The sequence below is a fragment of the Bufo gargarizans genome, chromosome 3 (assembly GCF_014858855.1).
Source record: "Bufo gargarizans isolate SCDJY-AF-19 chromosome 3, ASM1485885v1, whole genome shotgun sequence".
NCBI classification, from domain to species: domain Eukaryota; kingdom Metazoa; phylum Chordata; class Amphibia; order Anura; family Bufonidae; genus Bufo; species Bufo gargarizans.
Genome location: NC_058082.1, coordinates 51,817,610 through 51,837,924, shown reverse-complemented (window position 1 = coordinate 51,837,924; position 20,315 = coordinate 51,817,610). Strand labels below are relative to the sequence as shown.

The following is a 20,315-nucleotide window of genomic DNA, read 5'->3' as shown; positions in this document are numbered from 1 at the left end:
CCCCAAGGACTTGCATCTGTAGTGATGAAAACCTGCTCCTCCGTATTCCACGGAATTCCCTGGCGTAGGTGGCTTACTTGCTTCCACCACTGAAGACTCTGATTCACCGAAACAGGAACCAGAACTGTCTGTTCCAGAGAGCTCTGGCTTCTGTCCCAGCAGGCCAGCGTCCACTGCTGTAGAATTCGAGAGTGGAACTGAGCCCACTTTACTGCAGGGATGCAAGAAGTCAGGGTCCCTTGTAGTCTCATGGCTTCTCGTATCGAACAGGATGGATGACTCTGAAACCGTGAGACCTTTTCTACCACTCCAGAGACTTTTTGTTCTGTAAGAGACGTTTTTTGACGAGTGGTGTCCAGGGAGAGACCCAGGAAAACTATTTCCTGGGACGGGATTGGCTTTGATTTTTCCCAATTTATTAGCCATCCCGCCAGATACAGCGTCTGGCAGGTCACAAAGAGATTGTTCTCTAGTGACTGTTTTGACTCGCCTACTATCAGTAGGTCGTCTAAATACGGAATAATCAAGATATTCCTCCTTCTCAGGTGGGCCACTAGTTCCAGCATCACCTTTGTGAAGACCCTGGGGGCCGATGTTATCCCAAAAGGTAATACCTGGAATTGAAAATGGAACAGAACTTTCCCCAAATAAACCGCTATCCGCAGGAACTTTTGGGACTGTTTGCATACCGGAATGTGGTAGTATGCGTCTCTTAAGTCTAGGGAGGCTAAAAAGTCCCCCTTTTTCAGCAGATTCACGGTTGATCTTATTGTCTCCATTTTGAATTTGTTGTACTGTATGAATCTGTTTAAGTTTTTTAGGTTTATTATTAACCGAAATTTCCCGTCTGGTTTTTTTACTAGAAAAACGGTTGAATAATATCCCTGACCTTTTTGGGAATAGGGAACCGGAATTATGGCCCTTTGAGCCAGAAGCTTCCGAATCCCTTCCTCCAGATTTGTTTGGAGAACAGTTGTCTTTTGAATAGGAGTTACCCTGAAAATATTTGAGGGAGGAGGAAGACGGAAAACTATTTTGTAGCCTTCCGAGATCGTATTTAAGACCCAAGGGTTTGTTGTAATTTTTTCCCAGTAGTCTAAAAAACAACTTAGTCTCCCTCCTACCTGAGCACTGGCGTCATTGCTTTGACGGTTCCGTATTCTTTGAAGAAAACAGGTATCCTCTACTCTTCTGGTTTCTTCCCCTTGACCAGCCTGAGTCCCTGTTAGTTTTCTTTGCTTGAAAGGGGGTCCCTTTTTTAACTCTCCGAAAGGGAAATTTCCTCTTCCCGGAATCTCTGGGAAAAGTCTTCTTAGAATCGGAAGCCTTTTCTAGGATGGACTCTAAATCCTCCCCAAACAATAGATTACCATGAAAAGGTAAGGTACATAATTTTAACTTTGAACTGACCTCACCTGACCAGGATTTTAACCAGAGGGACCTTCTTGCCACGACCGCTAACCCAGATGCCTTAGCAGCTATCCTGACAGATTCCGCAGTGGCATCAGATAGGAAATCCACCGCTTTGATTAGGAGCGGAAAGGAATCTTTAAGATCACCGTATGTACTACCGCCTTTCAATAGGGATTCTAACTGTGTGAGCCATTTTTTTAATGATCTGGATACTGAGGTTGCCGCTAGGTTTGGTTTGAACAGGGCAGCACAAGCTTCCCATGTTTTTTTAAGAGTCTGATCTGTCTTTTTATCCATGGGGTCCCTTAATGACCCCATGTCTTCAAATGGTAAGGCGTTAGGACCCTTCACTAATTTAGACAGAGAAACATCTATCTTAGGGCAGGTGGTTAACAAGGCTTCGTCTTCGCTAGAAAAGGGGAGACGTCGCCTTATTGTCCTAGGAATGAATAGTTTCCTATCCGGGGACCTCCATTCTCTTTTAATCAGATCGTGCATGTTTTTATGCACCGGAAAACCTCGGTTAGATCTCTGTTCAAAACCACTGAACATCTCGTCATGGACTGATCTACAGATTTTTTCATCAGAAAGATCCATAGTGGCTCTAACTGCCTTAATTAATTCTCTGGTATCTTCCGATGAAAAAAGATAGTTTTTAAATTCGGAATCTGAACCAGAATCTTCAGACCCGAGTTCACCTGACTCTGAATCCTCCTCAAATTCTGAATCAGACGCTTTTGTCGCTGGTCCCTGCGCTTGTTTGGAGCAGGAAGGAATTAATGAGGTATCTGACATAGCAGCCCTGATTTCTTCCCTAATTGTGTTTTTAAGTTCTTCTTTTAGGGACGGAACTAAATCCTTAGAAATGTTGTCAGTGCATTTTTTACACACTTTCCTATCAGAAAGTTTAATAGAACAGAGACTGCATTTTTTTGCCCTCTGACTAGATTTTGCTTTCTGAGCACTCTCTTTCTCGCTCTGCACACATACAGAAAGAAAGAAAATACATAAGGGTTAATCTAACAGAATATACTGCCTTTTACCCTTGTCCTGGTAAATTACTCACTGGTACGGATCCCTGAGTGTTCTCCATAATTTCACCTGGGTCCAAGCATCTTTTTTAGGGAATCAAAAGTCACTGTTCCCCCTCTTTAAAAAGTTTTTACCTCCAGACCTCAGATCAGAGGACGACTTCCGCCATAATCCTGTGCGTTTTTTGAATTTTCCCGCCGCCGCCGGCATGCGCTCCACCGCCCGGAAGTGCTCTCAGGCCCCAATCCGGAAGTGAGCTGTGGAACGCTTCGTGGAACGCATGACGCGCGTCCACTTCCGGTGACGACACTGTGAGCGCCGGCCATGCCGGATCGCAGTGTGGAGTATCACACCGACCGGAGGGACTCCCTGAGTGTCCGGCCCCACATGGACCTGTCTGCCCGCACCAGCAGCAGGTAAGAGACAGGTCTTCCAGAGCCCGGCTTCCCCAATGGGGACCGGACCCTGCTGCCTCCTCACATGGCATCTTCTTCTACTTCTTTCTTCATGGTCGGCGACCATAAGAGAAAACCCATCTCCTACCTGGAGGGACAGGAAGACACTGAGGAGGAGCCGGAGGAGAGTCAAACTTATACTTCCTGTCCCTACCTGGTTGGAGGCGGGTCATCTCTCATGGTATGCCGTCATGGAGGATGAAAGGGAAAAAATACATTAATTTATCATCTCCATATTTGAGATGTAGTCTTAGGATATTGTGAGACTTCATTCTACCTGCAGAAGAATCAAGACTCTATATTATATTGATAGAACATTCTTCGCCAAGCTAAGTGATGGATTCCCACAGGAAAGACTTGTTTCAAGTCCTTCCCATTTAAGATATGATCTAGCAATGATCCTAGATCCCTGTTATTTGTCTTAATAGTCTTACCAAAGTCATATGTGTGAAAATAGTCCAGGATAGGGCGGAAGGATACAGTTATCTCTTCTAAGCTATATCCTTGATTGGATTTGCCCATGCCTGAAGTCATGTGATGTGTAGTTGGTTAGAGGGGGGGGGGGGGGGGGGGAGAGAATGTATTTAGCATTCTATATTGATGTCTAGGATTAGACATGCCCGTCCTGATACCATGAGGTTTTCTCTGAACAGAAGTAATATATAAATTATGTTCCTATTTGATATCCTAACCTAATAATAGCTTGGTTATAATGTGACAAGTTATTTCCACTCACATGTATTGTTAAGCTTGTAATGCTTTATATTAACGCTATATATATTCATTTGCATGTATCATAGTGTTTAATATATATATATATATATATATATATATATATATATATATATATATATATATATATATATATATATATCCTTGTAACCAATAAATCTGCATATTTTTATAATACCTGTGTATTATTGTATAATGCAGAACTACATGTTTTATCATTAACGTCATCTCACGTCAAAGAACTTATTTATCTGAGGAAATAGTCTGACTCAGATGTGAATTGTATCAATTAGGTTGTCTACAATTCACCAGGTCATGATTTTAAGAATTTTACAAATTTTTAAATTTTATTTTTTATGGTTAATTATTTTTATGACCATAATTAATAATTCTTAATTGAATTATTACCACCCGACAACATCCACTATTACACCGAATTTAATACTCTATCTATATGTATATATAAAATGTTTCCTCAAAAAGTAAACTGAATATGTACACACAGACATCTTAAAGGGCGGCTTTATCATTGTTTCTGCACATCTCCTGCTACCCAGCTCCCGAGAACCTGGTTATCAGCTAATTCAGGGGAGGTGGAGGCCGGTTGATATTTAAAAACACAGAACTTACTTTCCCAAACGTGGCGTTGAGCAAACGTTGAATCTTATGACCGATGATTCCACAGCGCCATTTCCTGGTGTGGACTCTGACTTGGACGGCTTGTCAGGGGTGGATGGGCTCTTTGGCTCATTTTTCACAGCTCTGCCCCTAGCTCTCCTTCTCTTCTCCTTTACAGCGGTTTCTACAGGCTCTTTTACTTCAGTCTTAAGATCTTCACTTTTTAGATCTTCCTCATTTTCTTTTCTTACACTTTCCTCTGTAACCACAGAAAAAATTGAATGCATTTAACAATTTTTGATTGTAAATAACTAAATGTGCATGCTGGGAATTGTAGTTTCACAGCAGCTGGAGTGCCAAAGGTAGCTGATCCCTGACCAATCATTTTGTTACAGTAAAGGAGCGAGTGCAGAAGTGACTTCTGGTTTCCTGGGGACACAGCTATAGCAAAGTGTTTTCAGTCACACGTGACAATCTTTTGGAGATGCTGCACATCTGACATATACAGAAAACGGTGTTCTGGGACTCCTACAATAATGAACTACTAGGTTACCAACGTCTGATCAGTGGGCACTCCACACTCCTGCCAATCAGCTGTTTGAACAATCTGCGGCCTCCTCACAGTGCCATGCATTGTACAGCGGCTGGGCTTGGTACAGCTTCTCAGACCCACTCAAATGGGACTGAACTACAACTAAGCTTCATGATGTCCCTGGCCTAGGAAGAGGCCGACCTCGCCGATCAGTAAGTGATGACCTATCCTTAAAAGGTCATCAATATTTGAACCCTGGAAAACCCCTTTAAATGGGGGTTATCTGGTAATAATTTTCTCATGTCATCCTGCCCACAGTGGCAAGTATTACAGGTGTAGGCTTATTGGGTGAGTGCTGCACTCACCGTGTAAATCTGTAGCGGGCACATCCAGGATTTCGCACCACACATTGGGCACACGATTCTAGCCCTGGTTCAACATAGTGTTCGTGGGTTGCGCATGCGAATTCAGAAAGTCAGACATAGCACCCAAGGCTGAGTGAGCACGAGCCAACGTCACTTGCTTTATTTTGATTGATGAATGCCCGAATACACCCCCCCCCCCACTGTGTCAGTGTAAATCTGGGCAACAAACGATACTCTAAGAAGACAAACAAACCTTGGTCTGTCTTCAGCTGCTCCGAAGCATCAGCAAGAATGGCTTGAATTTCTTCAAGGGGCTGAAAACGGGAACAAGTTACAAGACAAAGAAAACAGGGTTAATGGATAATCCAATATAGGACAAAAACCATTAGAGATCAGCCTGTTTTGGGCCTGACTGACTTCGCCGTGTTCCGAGAGCTGTAACTCCCCCCTGTCTATATAGCTTTTGTAGGGGTGCACTGAAATGAAAATTCTGGTCCGAAACCGAAAATTCAGGATACCCCTTGACCGAAACCGAAACTGCCTTTTTGCCCAAATACTTTTTTTTTAAATGATTTTATTAATAATTCTTTTTCATGAATTTAATAAATCCTATTACCCACCCACCCCATAACAGTGCCATCCACAGACCCCCACCCACCCCATAACAGTGCCATCCACAGACCCCCACCCACCCCATAACAGTGCCATCCACAGAACCCCCCCCCCCCATTGCCGCTCCAGTACAGACTAGTTATTATAAAATGTGTACAATTAATAGAAAATAGCGGGGAGGGACTGGGAGGAGGAGCTGGGGGCCGGTGCGTTCACTGTTCTCTGGCCCCCAGCTCCAGTAGTTATAAAATGTTGCACAATTAATAAGCATTCTATTCATGAGGCCCCCTCTGCAGTATTACATTCAATACAGCCACATCCTACTCACAGGGCTGTTATCTTAATGCTGGCCGGCCGGGCAGAGGAGCGGCAGCGTCACAACTGACGTCATGTGCCCGGCCTACTTTCTGAATGAAGGAGGCGGCGCAGGCATGTGACGTCAGTCGTGACGCTGCCGCTCGTCTGCCCGGCCGGCCAGCATTAAGATAACAGCCCTGTGAGTAGGATGTGGCTATATTGAATGTTCTACTGCAGAGGGGGCCTCATGAATAGAATGCTTATTAATTGTACAACATTTTATAACTACTGGAGCTGGGGGCCGGAGCACAGTGAACGCACCGGCCCCCAGCTCCTCCCCGCTATTTTCGGCCGATATGTACAAATATCGGCAGAAATGGATTAGGTGCATTTTCGGCCGATATTTTCGGTGGCCGAAATTTCGGTGCACCCCTATTTATAAGGGCTTATTTTTTTGCGGGACAAGTTGTAGTTTTTAATGGCGCCATTTTTGGTTACACACAACTTTCTGATTAACTTTTCTTAACTCTTTCTGGGAGAGAGAGAGATGGGAAAAACAGCAATACTGCGTTTTTACGTTCTTTGTGGGTTTTTCCTTGCATCCCGAACAATTTTTTCTGGCAGTTGTGGCTGAAAGTTTAGTTGGTCTACCTGACTGTGGTTTGGTTTCAACAGAACCCCTACTTTTCCACTTCTAAATTAGAGTTTGAACACTGCTGATTGGCATTCTCAAGTCCTTTGATATTTTCGTATATCCCTTTCCTGTTTTATAGAGCTCAACTACCTTTTCCCACAGATCCTATGACAATTCTTTAGCTTTTTTTCCCCATGACTTAGAATCCAAACAACATCAGTGCAGCAGTGGATGAAAAAGGCAAGGGTCTGTCAGGAGGCAAGAAAGTCACTGACCTTTTATACACACCAACTAATTACAAGCAAACAGATCACAGGTGTCACTTTGTGGCGGTAACTTTAAAACCCTTTTAGGCTACTTTCACACTGGCGTTTTGGTTTTCGTTTGTGAAATCCGTTCAGGGCTCTCACAAGCGTCCCAAAGACAGTTTTGCCCTAATGCATTCTGAATGGAAAAGGATCCGCTCAGAATGCATCAGTTTGCCTCCAGAGCGAAATGGAGGCGGACACCACACGGATCCGTCCCGACACACAATGTAAGTCAATGGGGGCGGATCCGTTTTCATGGACAATTTGGCACAATAGAAAACGGATCTGTCTGCTATTGTCTTTCAATAGTGTTCAAGACAGATCTGTTTTGGCAATGTTAAAAGATAATACAAACGGATCCATTCTGAACGGATGCATGCGGTTGTATTATCGGTGCGGATCTGTCTGTGCAGATCTGCACCAAATGAGAGTGTAAAAGTAGCCTAACTTATCCAAGCCATTCTGAGTCTGTTTTCTCGTCACATATTGTACTTCAGGACAGTGGTAAATTTGAGTAAATAAATAAATATATATATATATATATATATATATATATATAGTGTTAGGCAGCACTCCTTTGGTTATACAGCTATAGCTATGTGGTGCCCGCGGTGGTCCGTCAATTCAGGACTTTAAGCAGCAAAGAAAATCCGCAGCACTCCTTGAAGTATAAAAAATGTGTAGTTTTATTCACACATGTCAAAAAAAGGACAACGTTTCGGTTCTCTCACAGAACCTCTCAAGTCAGGTCAGGCCTACACCCCTCAAGGTATTCAAAATTGATTTTACAAACTTAGTTAACCCTTTAGGTGTTCCACAAGAATTAAAGGAAAATGGAGATGAAATTTCCGAATTTCACTTTTTTTTAGCAGATTTTCAATTTTAATAAAAAAATTTCAGTAAAAAGCAAGGCTTAACAGCCAAAACAAAACGCAATATTTATTGTTTACAGAAACACCCCATATGTGGTCAAACTGCAGCACGAGCACACGGCAGGGAGCAGAAGGAAAGGAGCACCGTATGGGTTTTGGAAAGCAGATTTAACTGGGATAATTTTAAGCTGCCATGTCACATTTGAAGACTCTCTGATGCACCCCTAGAGTAGAAACTCCCCCCTAAAAAAGTGACTACATTTTGGAAACTACGGGATAAGGTGGCAGTTTTGTTGGTACTATTCTGAAACACATTGAGGTGGCACTCAAATTAAAGGGGTATTCCGGTTACCATAATTATATAATTAGGTTTCAGACTAATTCATCATCAATAATTTCCTAATATAATGTAAATTTCACATATTTACCGATCAATAGTTATAAAAGTAGTTTTCTTCCTCCGCTTCCCATAAATTACCATGGCATCGACCTGTAGTTCTGATCCTTTGTTAGGTCGAGCATGCTCAGTGTGTTACTATCAATTATCTTTCTAAAGGTCTTGTGAAACAAAGGGCGTGTCAGTGTGCTGGAGATGACTGGGTAGAGGGGGCGTAACCGGACTGTGATATCAGGCGGCCAATCAGTAAACAGCAACACTCACAGCAGGAAAGCTAGGGATTGTGGGGATTGTAGTTTTGTGAGGGAAGATCAGGCGCCATGACACTGTGTTGCAGGATCACTCAGGAGCTAGACAAATGGATTGCAAGGTAAATTGAAATTCTGGGTCACAGCTTGCAGCCTTAAAGGGCTTCTGTCGCCCCCCCCCCCCTTCCCCCCCCAAAAGTCATTTTTGGGCTAATTAAAATCCTTTTATAGTGCGATTGTTCAATATATAGTGCTCGGCCGTTCCTTCCTCAGTGCGCCTGCGCCAATGACGTCACATCTACACCTGGCGCAGGCGCACTGAGGAAGGAGCGGCTGAGCGAGCGCCCTCCTCAGTGCGCCTGCGCCGACTGAAGGCCGGTACGGGGCAGGCGCGAGATTTGGAACGCAGACAGGGCCAGCCGAAGGAGGAGAGCGCTCGCTGGCCCTGTCAAGCAACAGGAGGAGGGGACTTTTTTTTTTTTAAAGGAGGATGCGGCGGCTACCAGCAAGCAACCGCCCTACTTGCTGGTAGCCAGGTAATTAACATATTATAAAAGTGCCGTTTTTAAAGAAACTAAGCCACAGAAAAATGTAAGCGCACTATAGGCTACTTTCACACTAGCGCTTGATCGGATCCGTTCTGAACGGATCCGATCATATTAATGCAGACGGAGGCTCCGTTCAGTACGGATCCGTCTGCATTAATAACTTAGAAAATTTTCTAAGTGCGCAAGATGCCTGAGCGGATCCGTTCAGACTTTCAATGTAAAGTCAATGGGGGACGGATCCGCTTGAAGATTGAGCCATATGGTGACCTCTTCAAGCGGATCCGTTCCCATTGACTTACATTGTAAGTCTGAACGGATCCGCTCGCCTCCGCACGGCCAGGTGGACAGCTGAACGCTGCAAGCAGCGTTCAGCTGTCCGCCTGTCCGTGCGGAGGCGAGCGGAGCGGAGGCGAGCGGAGCGGAGGCTGAACGCCGCCAGACTGATGCAGTCTGAGCGGATCCGCTCCATTCAGACTGTATCAGGGCTGGACGGAGGCGTTCGGGTCCGCTCGTGAGCTCCTTCAAACGGAGCTCACGAGCAGACCGACGAACGCTAGTGTGAAACTAGCCATATATTGAATAATTGCACAGGATTTTAATTAGCCTAAAAATGAAAAATTACTTTTGGGGGTGACAGATGCCCTTTAATGCAGTTTTTAAAAAATTAAGTTACTTTACCGGAATACCCCTTTAACAGTTAGCCCTATCTGTGCTGGAAAGGTTTGTTGCCGCCTCTGGAAGTCCACTCTGTTTTGGCTTCCAAACACAAGGTAGTTCTGGACATAGGTTGCAGCTAGAAGCTGCCCCAAAAGAAGAGTATAATGGGTTATCCAATTCTAAAAATGCCACCCACAAAGCCCAGGCCCCTCCTATAGATCATACTTTCCCCACTCACCAGCACTCGCATCACTCTGGATCCCTACACAGCTGCCGCTGCATCTCCCCGTCGCATGGATCAAAACAGGGGATGCAGCAAATAGCAGGGAGCAGCGGTGACCAGCCCCCTTGCATCACGGGTGACGTCACCCTTTAAATACTAATGGCACTTTTAATTGTGCACACTTTCCTTTTTTTTTAGTGTAGGATTCTTGTAGGAAAAAATAAATAAATAAAAAAAAAAAAAAACAAACACAGAAATAAGATAATTATGCACTTAGTAAAGTAGATGCAAGCATTATATATGGACCAAGCCCTCACTCTGATAAAATCTGAGACACTTAGCCAATATATTTTGATCAAAACACATCTGAGCCTGCCTACCAAGCGCCAAGGTGGTCTCAGGTCAAGCAGGTTCTACGCTAAACCTGCCTAAGCCATTGGGCTTCTATGTTCAGGAGCGCAGACCTTCCCATCGCCTAGACCGGCTTGATTAGGTGCTACATCTGGTGTACTTGCTCCTCCTCCCATTGGTTGCTTGATGCACATGGAGGTGACTAGGAGCAGCACACCATATGTGCAGAGTCTGCGCTCCTGAACATAGAAGCCCAATGGCTTAGGTAGGTTTAGCGTAGGACCCGCCTGACCTGAGACCACCTTGGCGCTTGGTAGGCGGGCACAGATGTGTTTTGATCAAAATATATTGGCTAAGTGTCTCAGATTTTATTACATCAGAGTGATGGTTTGGTCCATATATAATGCTTGCATCTACTTTATTAAAGGGAACCTGTCACCGGGATTTTGGGTATGGAGCTAAGGACATGGGTTACTAGATGGCCACTAGCACATCTGCAATACCCAGTCCCCATAGATCTGTAAAAAACTATTTGATACATATGCAAATTAACCTGAGATGTGTCAGAGCTTGAAAATATGACATGTTAATTTGCATATGTATCAAATCGTTTTTTTTTTTACACAATAAAAGCACACAGAGCTATGGGGACTGGGTATTGTGGATGTGCTAGTGGCCATCTAGCAACCCATGTCCTCAGCTCTATACACAAAATACCGGTGACAGGTTCCCTTTAAGTGCATTATCATCTGATTTCTGTGATTTTCTTCAATAACATGGCCAGCCGCACATTTATATATCATACTGTGCAGGATGTTTTTAATCTTAGTTTTTTATGTGATTTTTTTTGTTTATGTAGGATTCTTGTAGCCAAATACACTCTGCGCGATTCTGAATGCAAATGCTGTGAACTATCACCGATTCTTACAAGGCGATCAAGGATTGGGAGTGAGTGTTGGATTGTGGGTAATTCAGGTACCCCTTACACTCACAGGTCAGCAGTGTTAAAAGTGCTAGAAAGATGGGGCATAATCCACTGCAAGAACCAATAGAGAGTAAGTTAATGAAGTCAGAACTAACACTGGCTTCCTATTCTTTTTCCCCATTTATGTGCTTCTTGTAAGTAGAGAGGAATTTTTCTGATAGATTGCAACTTTGCTGATTTTTCCTTGCGCTACCGATTTGTCCAAACCTGTTTACCAGAGGTAAACACTTTATGGGGGTTACCACATGAACACAATTTCCATACATATGCCTATGGTGGACTTGAGCTGTCTGTGCGTTAGATAAATGAACAATCATCTGTATGGCCACAACATAACTCCACATATTTCCTTTAGTGCCCGTCAGCCCAAACACTGTTTCCCCCAGTAAAATTAGCTGTTTGCTTGGGGTACCATAAGCCGAATAGGGTATGCCATCAATATCAGATTGGAGAGCAGGAATTCGGGTTGCAGAAGTCCCAATTCTTTTTAGATCTGCAACTCAAGCATGCTCTACGTGCTCAAGGTCAGGTAGCTGCAGTGCGTCCTGCGCAGAAGCATTCAATAATAGACTTGGTGAAGTCTAGTGGAGGTACAGCGGGAATGTTATCTTTAAATTATACATGTCTTATGGAAGCAGTTTAAAAAGCAGGAGTTCCCGCTATATGATAAATGGAAGAAGGATGCCCCTGATTTAACGGAGGAGCAATGGGACACTGTTCTAGAGGAGTTCACCCAGGTAGCGGTGAGTGAAGCTCAAAAGGGTGTCTCAACTCCTGTTGTTACACTGAGTATACAAAACACCGGTCCTATTGAAAAAAAATAGGGTACAGAACTGATGACTGTTGTCCGAGGTGTGATGTGGCGAATGCAGATCTCATACACTTAATGTGGAATTGTCCCAGACTGAGAAGGTATTGGATGGGAGTAGTAGGGATAGTGAGAACTGTCTTTGATGTTGAGCTCAGTGTGGAGATTGTGACGTGTATATTGGGATGTGTGGATATTCCAGAATTGATGCCTGAGAAACGATGGGCTGTCATTAGGGTACTATACCAAGCTAGAAAGGTAATAGCATTTCACTGGTTGGATAGACAACCGCCATCAGTGGGTGAACTAGAGAAAAAGGTGCATATGCTGATCAGCCTTGAAAACTATGTCTACCAAAAAAAACTTAATTTTTTTTTTAAAGATATGGTCACTCTGGATTCAACATTATAATCTGCAGGTGTAAGGGAGTGAATGAGCGAGTGTATGGGGGATGTAAAGGAGGGGGTGGAAGGGTGAGCAAAGAAATATAAGGGGATTGTTTACTTAAATTGGTTGCCTTAAAGGACTTCTGGAATGAGATTACTTAATATTCTGTATACTTGACTGTTTACTCTTGAAAGATGTACTACATTGTTCAAATGTGTACTATTATGACTTACTGCATCGTGATTTATATGATTAATGTGATGAAATGTCAGACCTTACGATGAGACATCATTCAACTGCTCTTGTCCCAAGGGGTTCTGTTGGGGGGAGGGGGATTGGGGGACAGTTTTCAGTCTGTGGTTAAACTTGAAAATCTTTAATAAAAATTATCCGATTTAAAAAAAAAATATATAATATCAGATTGGAGGGTGTCTTACTCCCTCCACCCCTGCCCCTCCCAGCTGTTTAAAGAGGCGGCTGCGCTCAATGGAGCTCTGGTTAAAGCTGCAGTCTCTGCACACCACTGTATATTGTATTGTGGCTGTGCTTGGTACTGCAGCTCAGCCCCATTCACTTGAATGGGACTGAGCTGTGCCTAGGCCATGTGACCGATGTACCGTGAGGTCACTGGCCTAGGAAGAGGCCCAAACGCTTACAGAGCACCCATCCTCTAACAGCTGATAGACGGGGGTCCTAGGAGTCAGACCAAGTATCTTACTCGGTAGGTCTGATATTAATGACCTACCATTCATTGGGGTTGTGGTTTCACTTACCTGTGCACCAGAAGACACAGCCTCCTGACAGATTGCAATGACTTTAGAGAGCTGCCCATCCCGTTTCTCAAGACGTGCAAGACATTCCCAGTATCCTGAAAGCTTCTTGGCTTCTGGAATATTTTCAAACTTTTTGTCAAGTATTGACAGGACTTTTTCCCTTGGACAACCCTAAGGTTAAGCATAAATATGTCAGGCATATGTTGTATTTGTGCAAAAATGTATGCACAGTTATAGAAGTATTTTAGCAAAGTAAACCGAGCAATGGAAATATATATCTCCATCTGTGTGACAGCACCATCATTTTACTGCTTTCAGTCTTTGGTGGAGAGGACTTTCATCAATTACAGTTACCTCATCTATGAGCTTGTGGCAGTCTCCAAACATCTGCTGAACTTTGACAGTAAACCGCTCCCGCTCATCCTCTTCCATCAAGGTGTCCCAGTAAAGCTGTTGAGTTTCCTCCTTTGGTTCCTCCAATTCGGTTTTAATTTCTGGCTCCTTTTTGTGCATGCTGCATTTAGAAGGCATGACAATGGCCATAGAGGGTCTTTTTATCATTTTCCCTTTGGACTGTCTCCATTCTGCCAGACGTGCCCTAAAGCAACAAACAATGAAGGATTACAAGTCTGGCAGACATCTCATTTTTAATGCAGTAAGCATGTCGACTGTATATCTACATATGAACTATAAATATATCAAAATATAAAAAGTCTACACACCCCTGTTAAAGGGTCAGGTTTCTGTGATGTAAAAACATAAGATAGATAAATCATTTCAGAACTTTTTCCCCCTTTAATGTGACCTATAAACTGTACAACTCAATTGAAAAACAAACTGAAATCTTTTAGGTGGAGGGAAGAAAAAAAATATGCAACCATATTAAGATAAAATAATAAGTGTGCACACCCTTACACTAATACTTTGTTGAGGCACCTTTTGATTTTATTACAGCACTCAGTCTTTTTGGGTATGAGTCTATCAGCATGGCACATTTTGACTTGGCAAGATTGGGCCACTCTTCTTTGCAAAAACACTCCAAATCTGTCAGATTGCGAGGGCATCTCCTGTGCACAGCCCTCTTCAGATCACCCAACAGCGATTCAGGTCTGGGATCTGTCTGGGCCATTCCAAAACTTTAATCTTCTTCGGGTGAAGCCTTTCCTTTGTTGATTTGGATGTATGCTCTGGGTCGTTGTCCTGCTGAAAGATGAAGTTCCTCTTCATGTTCAGCTTTCTAGCAGAATCCTGAAGGTTTTGTGCCAATATTGACTGGTATTTGGAACTGTTCATAATTCCCTCTAGCTTAACTAAGGCCCCAGTTCCAGCTGAAGAAAAACAGCCCCTTGGCATGATGCTGCCACCACCATGCTTCACTGTGGGTATGGTGTTCTTTTGGTGATGCGCAGTGTTGTTTTTGCGCCAAACATATCTTTTGGAATTATGGCCAAAAAGTTTAACCTTGGTTTCATCAGACCATAACACCTTTTCCCACATGCTTTTGGGAGACTTCAGATGTGTTTTTGCTAAATGTAGCCTGGCTTGGATGTTTTTCTTCGTAAGAAAAGGCTTTTGTCTTGCCACTCTACCCCATAGTCCAGACATATGAAGAATACAGGAGATTGTTGTCACATGTGCCACACAGCCAGTACTTGCCAGATATTCCTGCAGCTCCTTTAATGTTGCTGTAGGCCTCTTGGTCGCCTCCCAGACCAGTTTTCTTCTCGTCTTTTCATCAATTTTGGAGGGACATCCAGTTCTTGGTAATGTCACTGTTGTGCCATATTTTCTCCACTTGATGATGACTGTCTTCACTGTGTTCCATGGTATATCTAATGCCTTGGAAATTCTTTTGTACCCTTCTGACTGATGCCTTTTAACAATGAGATACGTCTGATGCTTTGGAAGCTCTCTGTGGACCATAAATTTTTCAGGAAAGACCAACTAGAGCAGCTGAACTTTATGTGGGGTTAATCAGAGGCACTTTAAATAATGGCCGGTGTATGCTGACTCCTATTTAACATGATTTTGAATGTGATTGCTTATTTTTGAACACCGCTACATCCCCAGCTATAAGAGAGGGTGTGCACACTTATGCAACCATATTGCACAGTTTATAGGTCACATTAAAAAGGTGGAAAAAGTTCTGAAAGGATTTATCTTGTCCAATTCTTTTTTACAGCACAGAAACCTGACATTTTAACAGGGGTGTGTATCTATATCTAATATACACTCTGCGGTTTTCAATATCAAATTGTGAATGAGACTTAAAAAAATGTGATTTTTTTTGTACTCCCTGTAAAATCAGTTTCTCGTTCAATTCATTGGGGGACACAGCACCATGGGTATATGCTCAGCTACCACTAGGAGGAGACACTAGATATCAAAAAGGTTGGCCCCGCCCAGGTGGGCTATACCCTCTCCACAGACACTAATCAGTTTGTACCAATAGCAGTAGGAGAGAGCGAAACAAAAGCAAAGAACCAGCATGTCCTGGACCGGGGGAAGGGGAAAGAAGAGCAGCAGCCCGGTGACAGAAAGAGAATGAAAACAAAGGGTGGGATGTGTGTCCCCAAATGAATTAAACGAGAAACGGATTAAATGGCGAGTACAAAAATCAAATTTTCTCGTTAATATCATTGGGGGACACAGCACCATGGGACGTCCCAAAGAAGTCCCCGAGGGTGGGAAGGAAATGTAAATTGCAAACCGGAGCAACAACTCTGAAATACCAGGACTTAAACCTGGGGAGACAGGAAGAGAGATTAGAATCTCAAAAGGGAAACAAGCCTATGGTGAACCAAGAAGGGAAAAGAACCAAACCGGCCTAAAGAAGCAGCTGTCATACAGAGCATGTGCGTCAGAGATGCCATGAGTAGCTCAAGTAGGGTCCACAGAACTGGAACACATGAGGACGATAATAGCCAGATTTAAATAAAAAAAAAAAAAAAAAATTCGAAAGAAAAATGAAATGTAGCAACCATAAGAAGGAGGGGGGAGAGAAACACACAATCAGCCATGGTAACCAACCATCCCAAGTGTAGTGACTAGGATACTGTATAACACTGCCCCGGAAGGGGCGACCCAGGAGGCGGTCTGGGAATGGGGGACTTCTCAGCACTGCCAGCCGGAAAAAAAGAAAACAGTCAGCCGGAGGCTGTCCTTCCGGACCTCAGGTGCTGTGTCCCCCCAAGGGGTGCTGCAGCAGCCGCAAAAGCGCGCAGGAAGGCTGTATGCGATGATCCTTAATGCTGGCAAGATGGAGGCCCTGAAGCCGGAGTTAGGTGAAAACTCTGCCCACGGGGCTAAAGCCCGCGCTTGAAGGGAGGAGACCCATTCCAAATGCAGAGAGGAGGGGCCAGGAAAAAAGGCCTGGAAGCCAGAAGGGGGCAGGAGAGGATGCGGCCTAGTCAAGGTAAAGGCCGGGGCCTCGATTAATGAAGCGGCCGGAGAAAGTGAGCCGTCAGCGGGACGGAACCACGGAGGCAGAGGGCCCTCCGGAAAGAAGACCACCACAGGTGTGGGGGGCTCCCGAGGAGGAGCGATGCTCAGGGAGGGGAAAAAACAGGGCAAAATGCACACCCGAGACCTGAGGACAGGTCAGAGAAGATGCGGCCTAGTCCCGGCAGAAGCCGGGGACTAAGGTAGAAAGGGAAGGCTGGGGGAGGGGCATGGGTGGCCAGGAGAAGGGTTTCCCAGGCCCCCCGAATAAAGTGAAACCCACTCCTGGCCAAAGTAGGGGAACTAACCCGAGACCTCACAGGACAGGGACGCAGGGGGTAATACTTACCGTCCGGCGTCTTCAGGTGCCGCAGGGTCACCCCTTTGGCAAACTCACACTTACGTGGGATTACCGGCATGCCACTGCGGATGCAGTAATGGGGGACTGGGTGACCGGCGAGGTACTCAAAGTACACCCCTGCAGGGGGTGCAACCAAAGTGGATATCCACGATGGAGCCCCATCCTGCAGAAGAAAAGAAAAAGGAATAAAGCAGCAAGACCTGCAAAAACAAAAAACTAAACAGCAAGTCATGTCTGCCTCCTACGGACACTAGACTAAAACTGATTGGCCTAGTGTCTGTGGAGAGGTTATAGCCCACCTGGTCGGAGCCAACTTTTTTGATATCTAGTGTCGCCTCCTAATGGTAGCTGGGTGTATACCCATGGTGCTGTGTCCCAATGATATTAACGAGAAAATCCAGTTCACAGCTATTCTAAATATTACATTGGAGGATTTTTGTTTTGTTTTTATGAATAACCACATTGGAAAAAAGCCTCCAAAACCATGCATGTCTGAACCCCTCCTTACAGTGTTCGGTTGTGTAGCCCGCCTGCCATGTCCTCATTCCCACCCACACTGCACACATACATATCAGTTACGTACTTCCGTTCTTCAGCTGACTCTTTGGGTCTGGAGAATTTGCTAGCTGTTGGCAGCTGAAGGGCTGGCTTGTTTTTCTGCGGTTCTAGCAGGGTTTTCGCAGGTCCAGATGAACTTTTTTTACTTTGAGTCATTGGGTTTTTCTTCACAGCCTCATTTTTCAATGTAGGTTTAACAGTCTGCACCTTCTGTTGTACTGGCTTCTGTTGGACCAGAACTTGTGTGGTTCTCCGTACAGTCACCAGCTCTGCCTTGCTCTTGGTCAGAGTTGTGGACGGTCTTATCTGCGAGGAGACTGGTGGGATGACAGGCCGCTTTGATTTAATGCTATTGGCAGCTGGTCTCACCATGGCCTTAGCAGGGGCAGATGCAGAGGGTTGTGGTCTCTTTTCTTGACTTTCAGCCACAGTCTTCTTCGGCTCAGGAATATTATTTTCATGGTTTTTACGGAAAGAATTAATTTTAGATTGGACGATTTTCCCCCGATAAGTACCAAGAACAGGTTTAGTTGGCAGTTTTGCTTCGTCTTTTGTAGACTCAGGTTTTACCTTCTCATTAATTTGCTTTTCTTTAATATTTTTTGTTTTTAGGAAGGACTGGGTAAAAGTCACACTTTTACCATCTTTGTTCACAGCTGGCCTAATGTTCTCTTTATTTACCGGTTCAGCCTTGAAGAGAGGAAATCATATACCCAATAAATAGTAATTAACGTAACTGTACTAATTTATCATAATCTCTTGTCATTCTAGGTTATACAATGAAAACTGCTGAGTAAGGCCTCCTGCACACGAATGTGTGAGCCCCGTGGCTGTGCTGTGGCCCGCAATGCACGAACACCGATCGTGGGGAAGAAGATTGCGGACCCATTCACTTTAATGGGTCTGCGATCCACAAAAAGATGTCCTATCTTTTTGCAGAATGGAAGTAAAAGGACAAAACCCCCAAGGAAGCACTCCGTAGTGCTCCCGTTCCACACCATTCCGCATCTCCGGATTTGCGGACCAATTAAGTGAATGGGTCCACATCAGTGATGCGGTATGCCAACGGAACGGCGCCCGTGTATTGTGGATCCGCAAATGCGGTCCGCAATACAGCAAAGGGCAGCACATATTCGTGTGCAGGCCGAAACCTCAACCCGTTTTATGCAAATAAAGTTATGCTTGAATAAAATAAAATATTCCAATACTTTCTGTGTCAATCCCTCAGTTTTTTTTTTTCATTATACAATTCTTTTTTTTTATGACAGCAAAAACGTCTGTTTTCCACCACTAAATTGAGATCCACTTCTGAAGTGGCATGTTACTTCTTAGAAGCGGATTATATTAAAGTCAAGGGAGCAGAAAAAAAAAAATTAAATAAAGTTAACAGTTTTAAGTGTTTTTAGCAGCATTTCCACCAAAAACGCTTCTGAATTCTCCCGCCCAAGGGCAGCATGTGAAAAACACTGCCAAAGATTCTTCTAAATTCTCAACCAAAAACTCTTCTAAAATGCTTGTAAATTCTCCCCTAAAATCGCCACCAATTTAGAAAATGTGCCACTAAAAACAACGTGTTTTCAGCTGCTGATCTGCTACTGATTTTGCCGTGTGAACTTAGCCTTAGGCCCCATGCACACGGCCGTTGTTCACGGCCGTGTGCGGGCCGTGGAACCGCGGCCTGGATCCCTTCCTGTGAGCTGGAGCGCACGGCGTCACTGGTTGCTATGACGCCGTGCGCCCCCTGCTGCCGGCACAGTACAGTAACACACTGGTATAGATCATACCAGTGTAGTACTGTATTGCGGCGGCAGCAGGGAGCGCACGGCGTCATAGCAACCAGTGACGCCGTGCGCTCCAGCTCACAGGAAGGGATCCAGGCCGCGGTTCCACGGCCCGCACACGGCCGTGAACAACGGCCGTGTGCATGGGGCCTTACAATGCTATACACACATAATGTAATAGAAACGTAGCATGTACTCTGGTTAATCTTTCAACACTGTAATTATTATGCTTTTGGTTGCAAAATAGTTCTATACAGACATCTTACCATTTTCTTCTTTAAGGGCTTGACCTGCTCAGACTTCTTTTGAAGATCCCTGTTGGACCTTTCCATTAATGGGGACCTGCGAGAGTTAGCAACAAATAAAACTCAGGCTGCATATACCGACACACAAACCTACATGTAATCGCCAGGAAGAGGAAAGTGAATGATTTCCCCTGAACAAGACGCAGGTTACGCATGTTTGTTTCTCGCACAGAAAACCTGCAGTGTAATACAGTACCAGCAAAGTGTATGGGATCAGACAAATCTCAAGTTCACTTTGCTTCTTTCCTCCATGTGAAAACAGACCTGACGTGTGGCTTTAGACATCCCCAATATGTCAACTATTGGGGTAATTTTTGGTGTGGATATCACCATTCTTAATGGAAGGGGAAGATCTGTGGCAAAACCGCATCAAATCTTCAAGAAAAAGTGCACAGATTTTCAGTTTTTAAATCTGCACTGGCGTGCAGTGCCCTCACTTGTCAGTTAAAGGGGTTGTCAGTTATTTTGTTGTTCTATGTTCCTAACTAAGCAAATGTAACAGCTTTCCAATTAACTCACTTTATCTGCAGTGCCTGGTTTATCCGATTTCACTGAGGGTCACATGACCTGTGATGTCAGCTTCTCTCCCTGCTCTGATAAAGTTAGTTTACAAGCCTGTAAA

The 20,315-nt window shown here is 44.2% G+C and overlaps 1 protein-coding gene across 1 annotated transcript in view; it reads right to left on the bottom strand.

The window, feature by feature from the left end:
* CKAP2 (cytoskeleton associated protein 2) overlaps nucleotides 1–20,315 on the bottom strand; it is a 45,093-nt gene that overhangs the window by 10,491 nt on the left and 14,287 nt on the right. The window contains exons 3-8 of the mRNA XM_044287544.1: nucleotides 19,655–19,730; nucleotides 17,633–18,297; nucleotides 13,602–13,845; nucleotides 13,248–13,418; nucleotides 5,401–5,461; nucleotides 4,263–4,509 (exon numbers count right to left, since the gene is read on the bottom strand). Coding sequence (XP_044143479.1) covers nucleotides 4,263–4,509; nucleotides 5,401–5,461; nucleotides 13,248–13,418; nucleotides 13,602–13,845; nucleotides 17,633–18,297; nucleotides 19,655–19,730 — 1,464 coding nt within the window. The remainder of the gene's footprint in view (nucleotides 1–4,262; nucleotides 4,510–5,400; nucleotides 5,462–13,247; nucleotides 13,419–13,601; nucleotides 13,846–17,632; nucleotides 18,298–19,654; nucleotides 19,731–20,315) is intronic.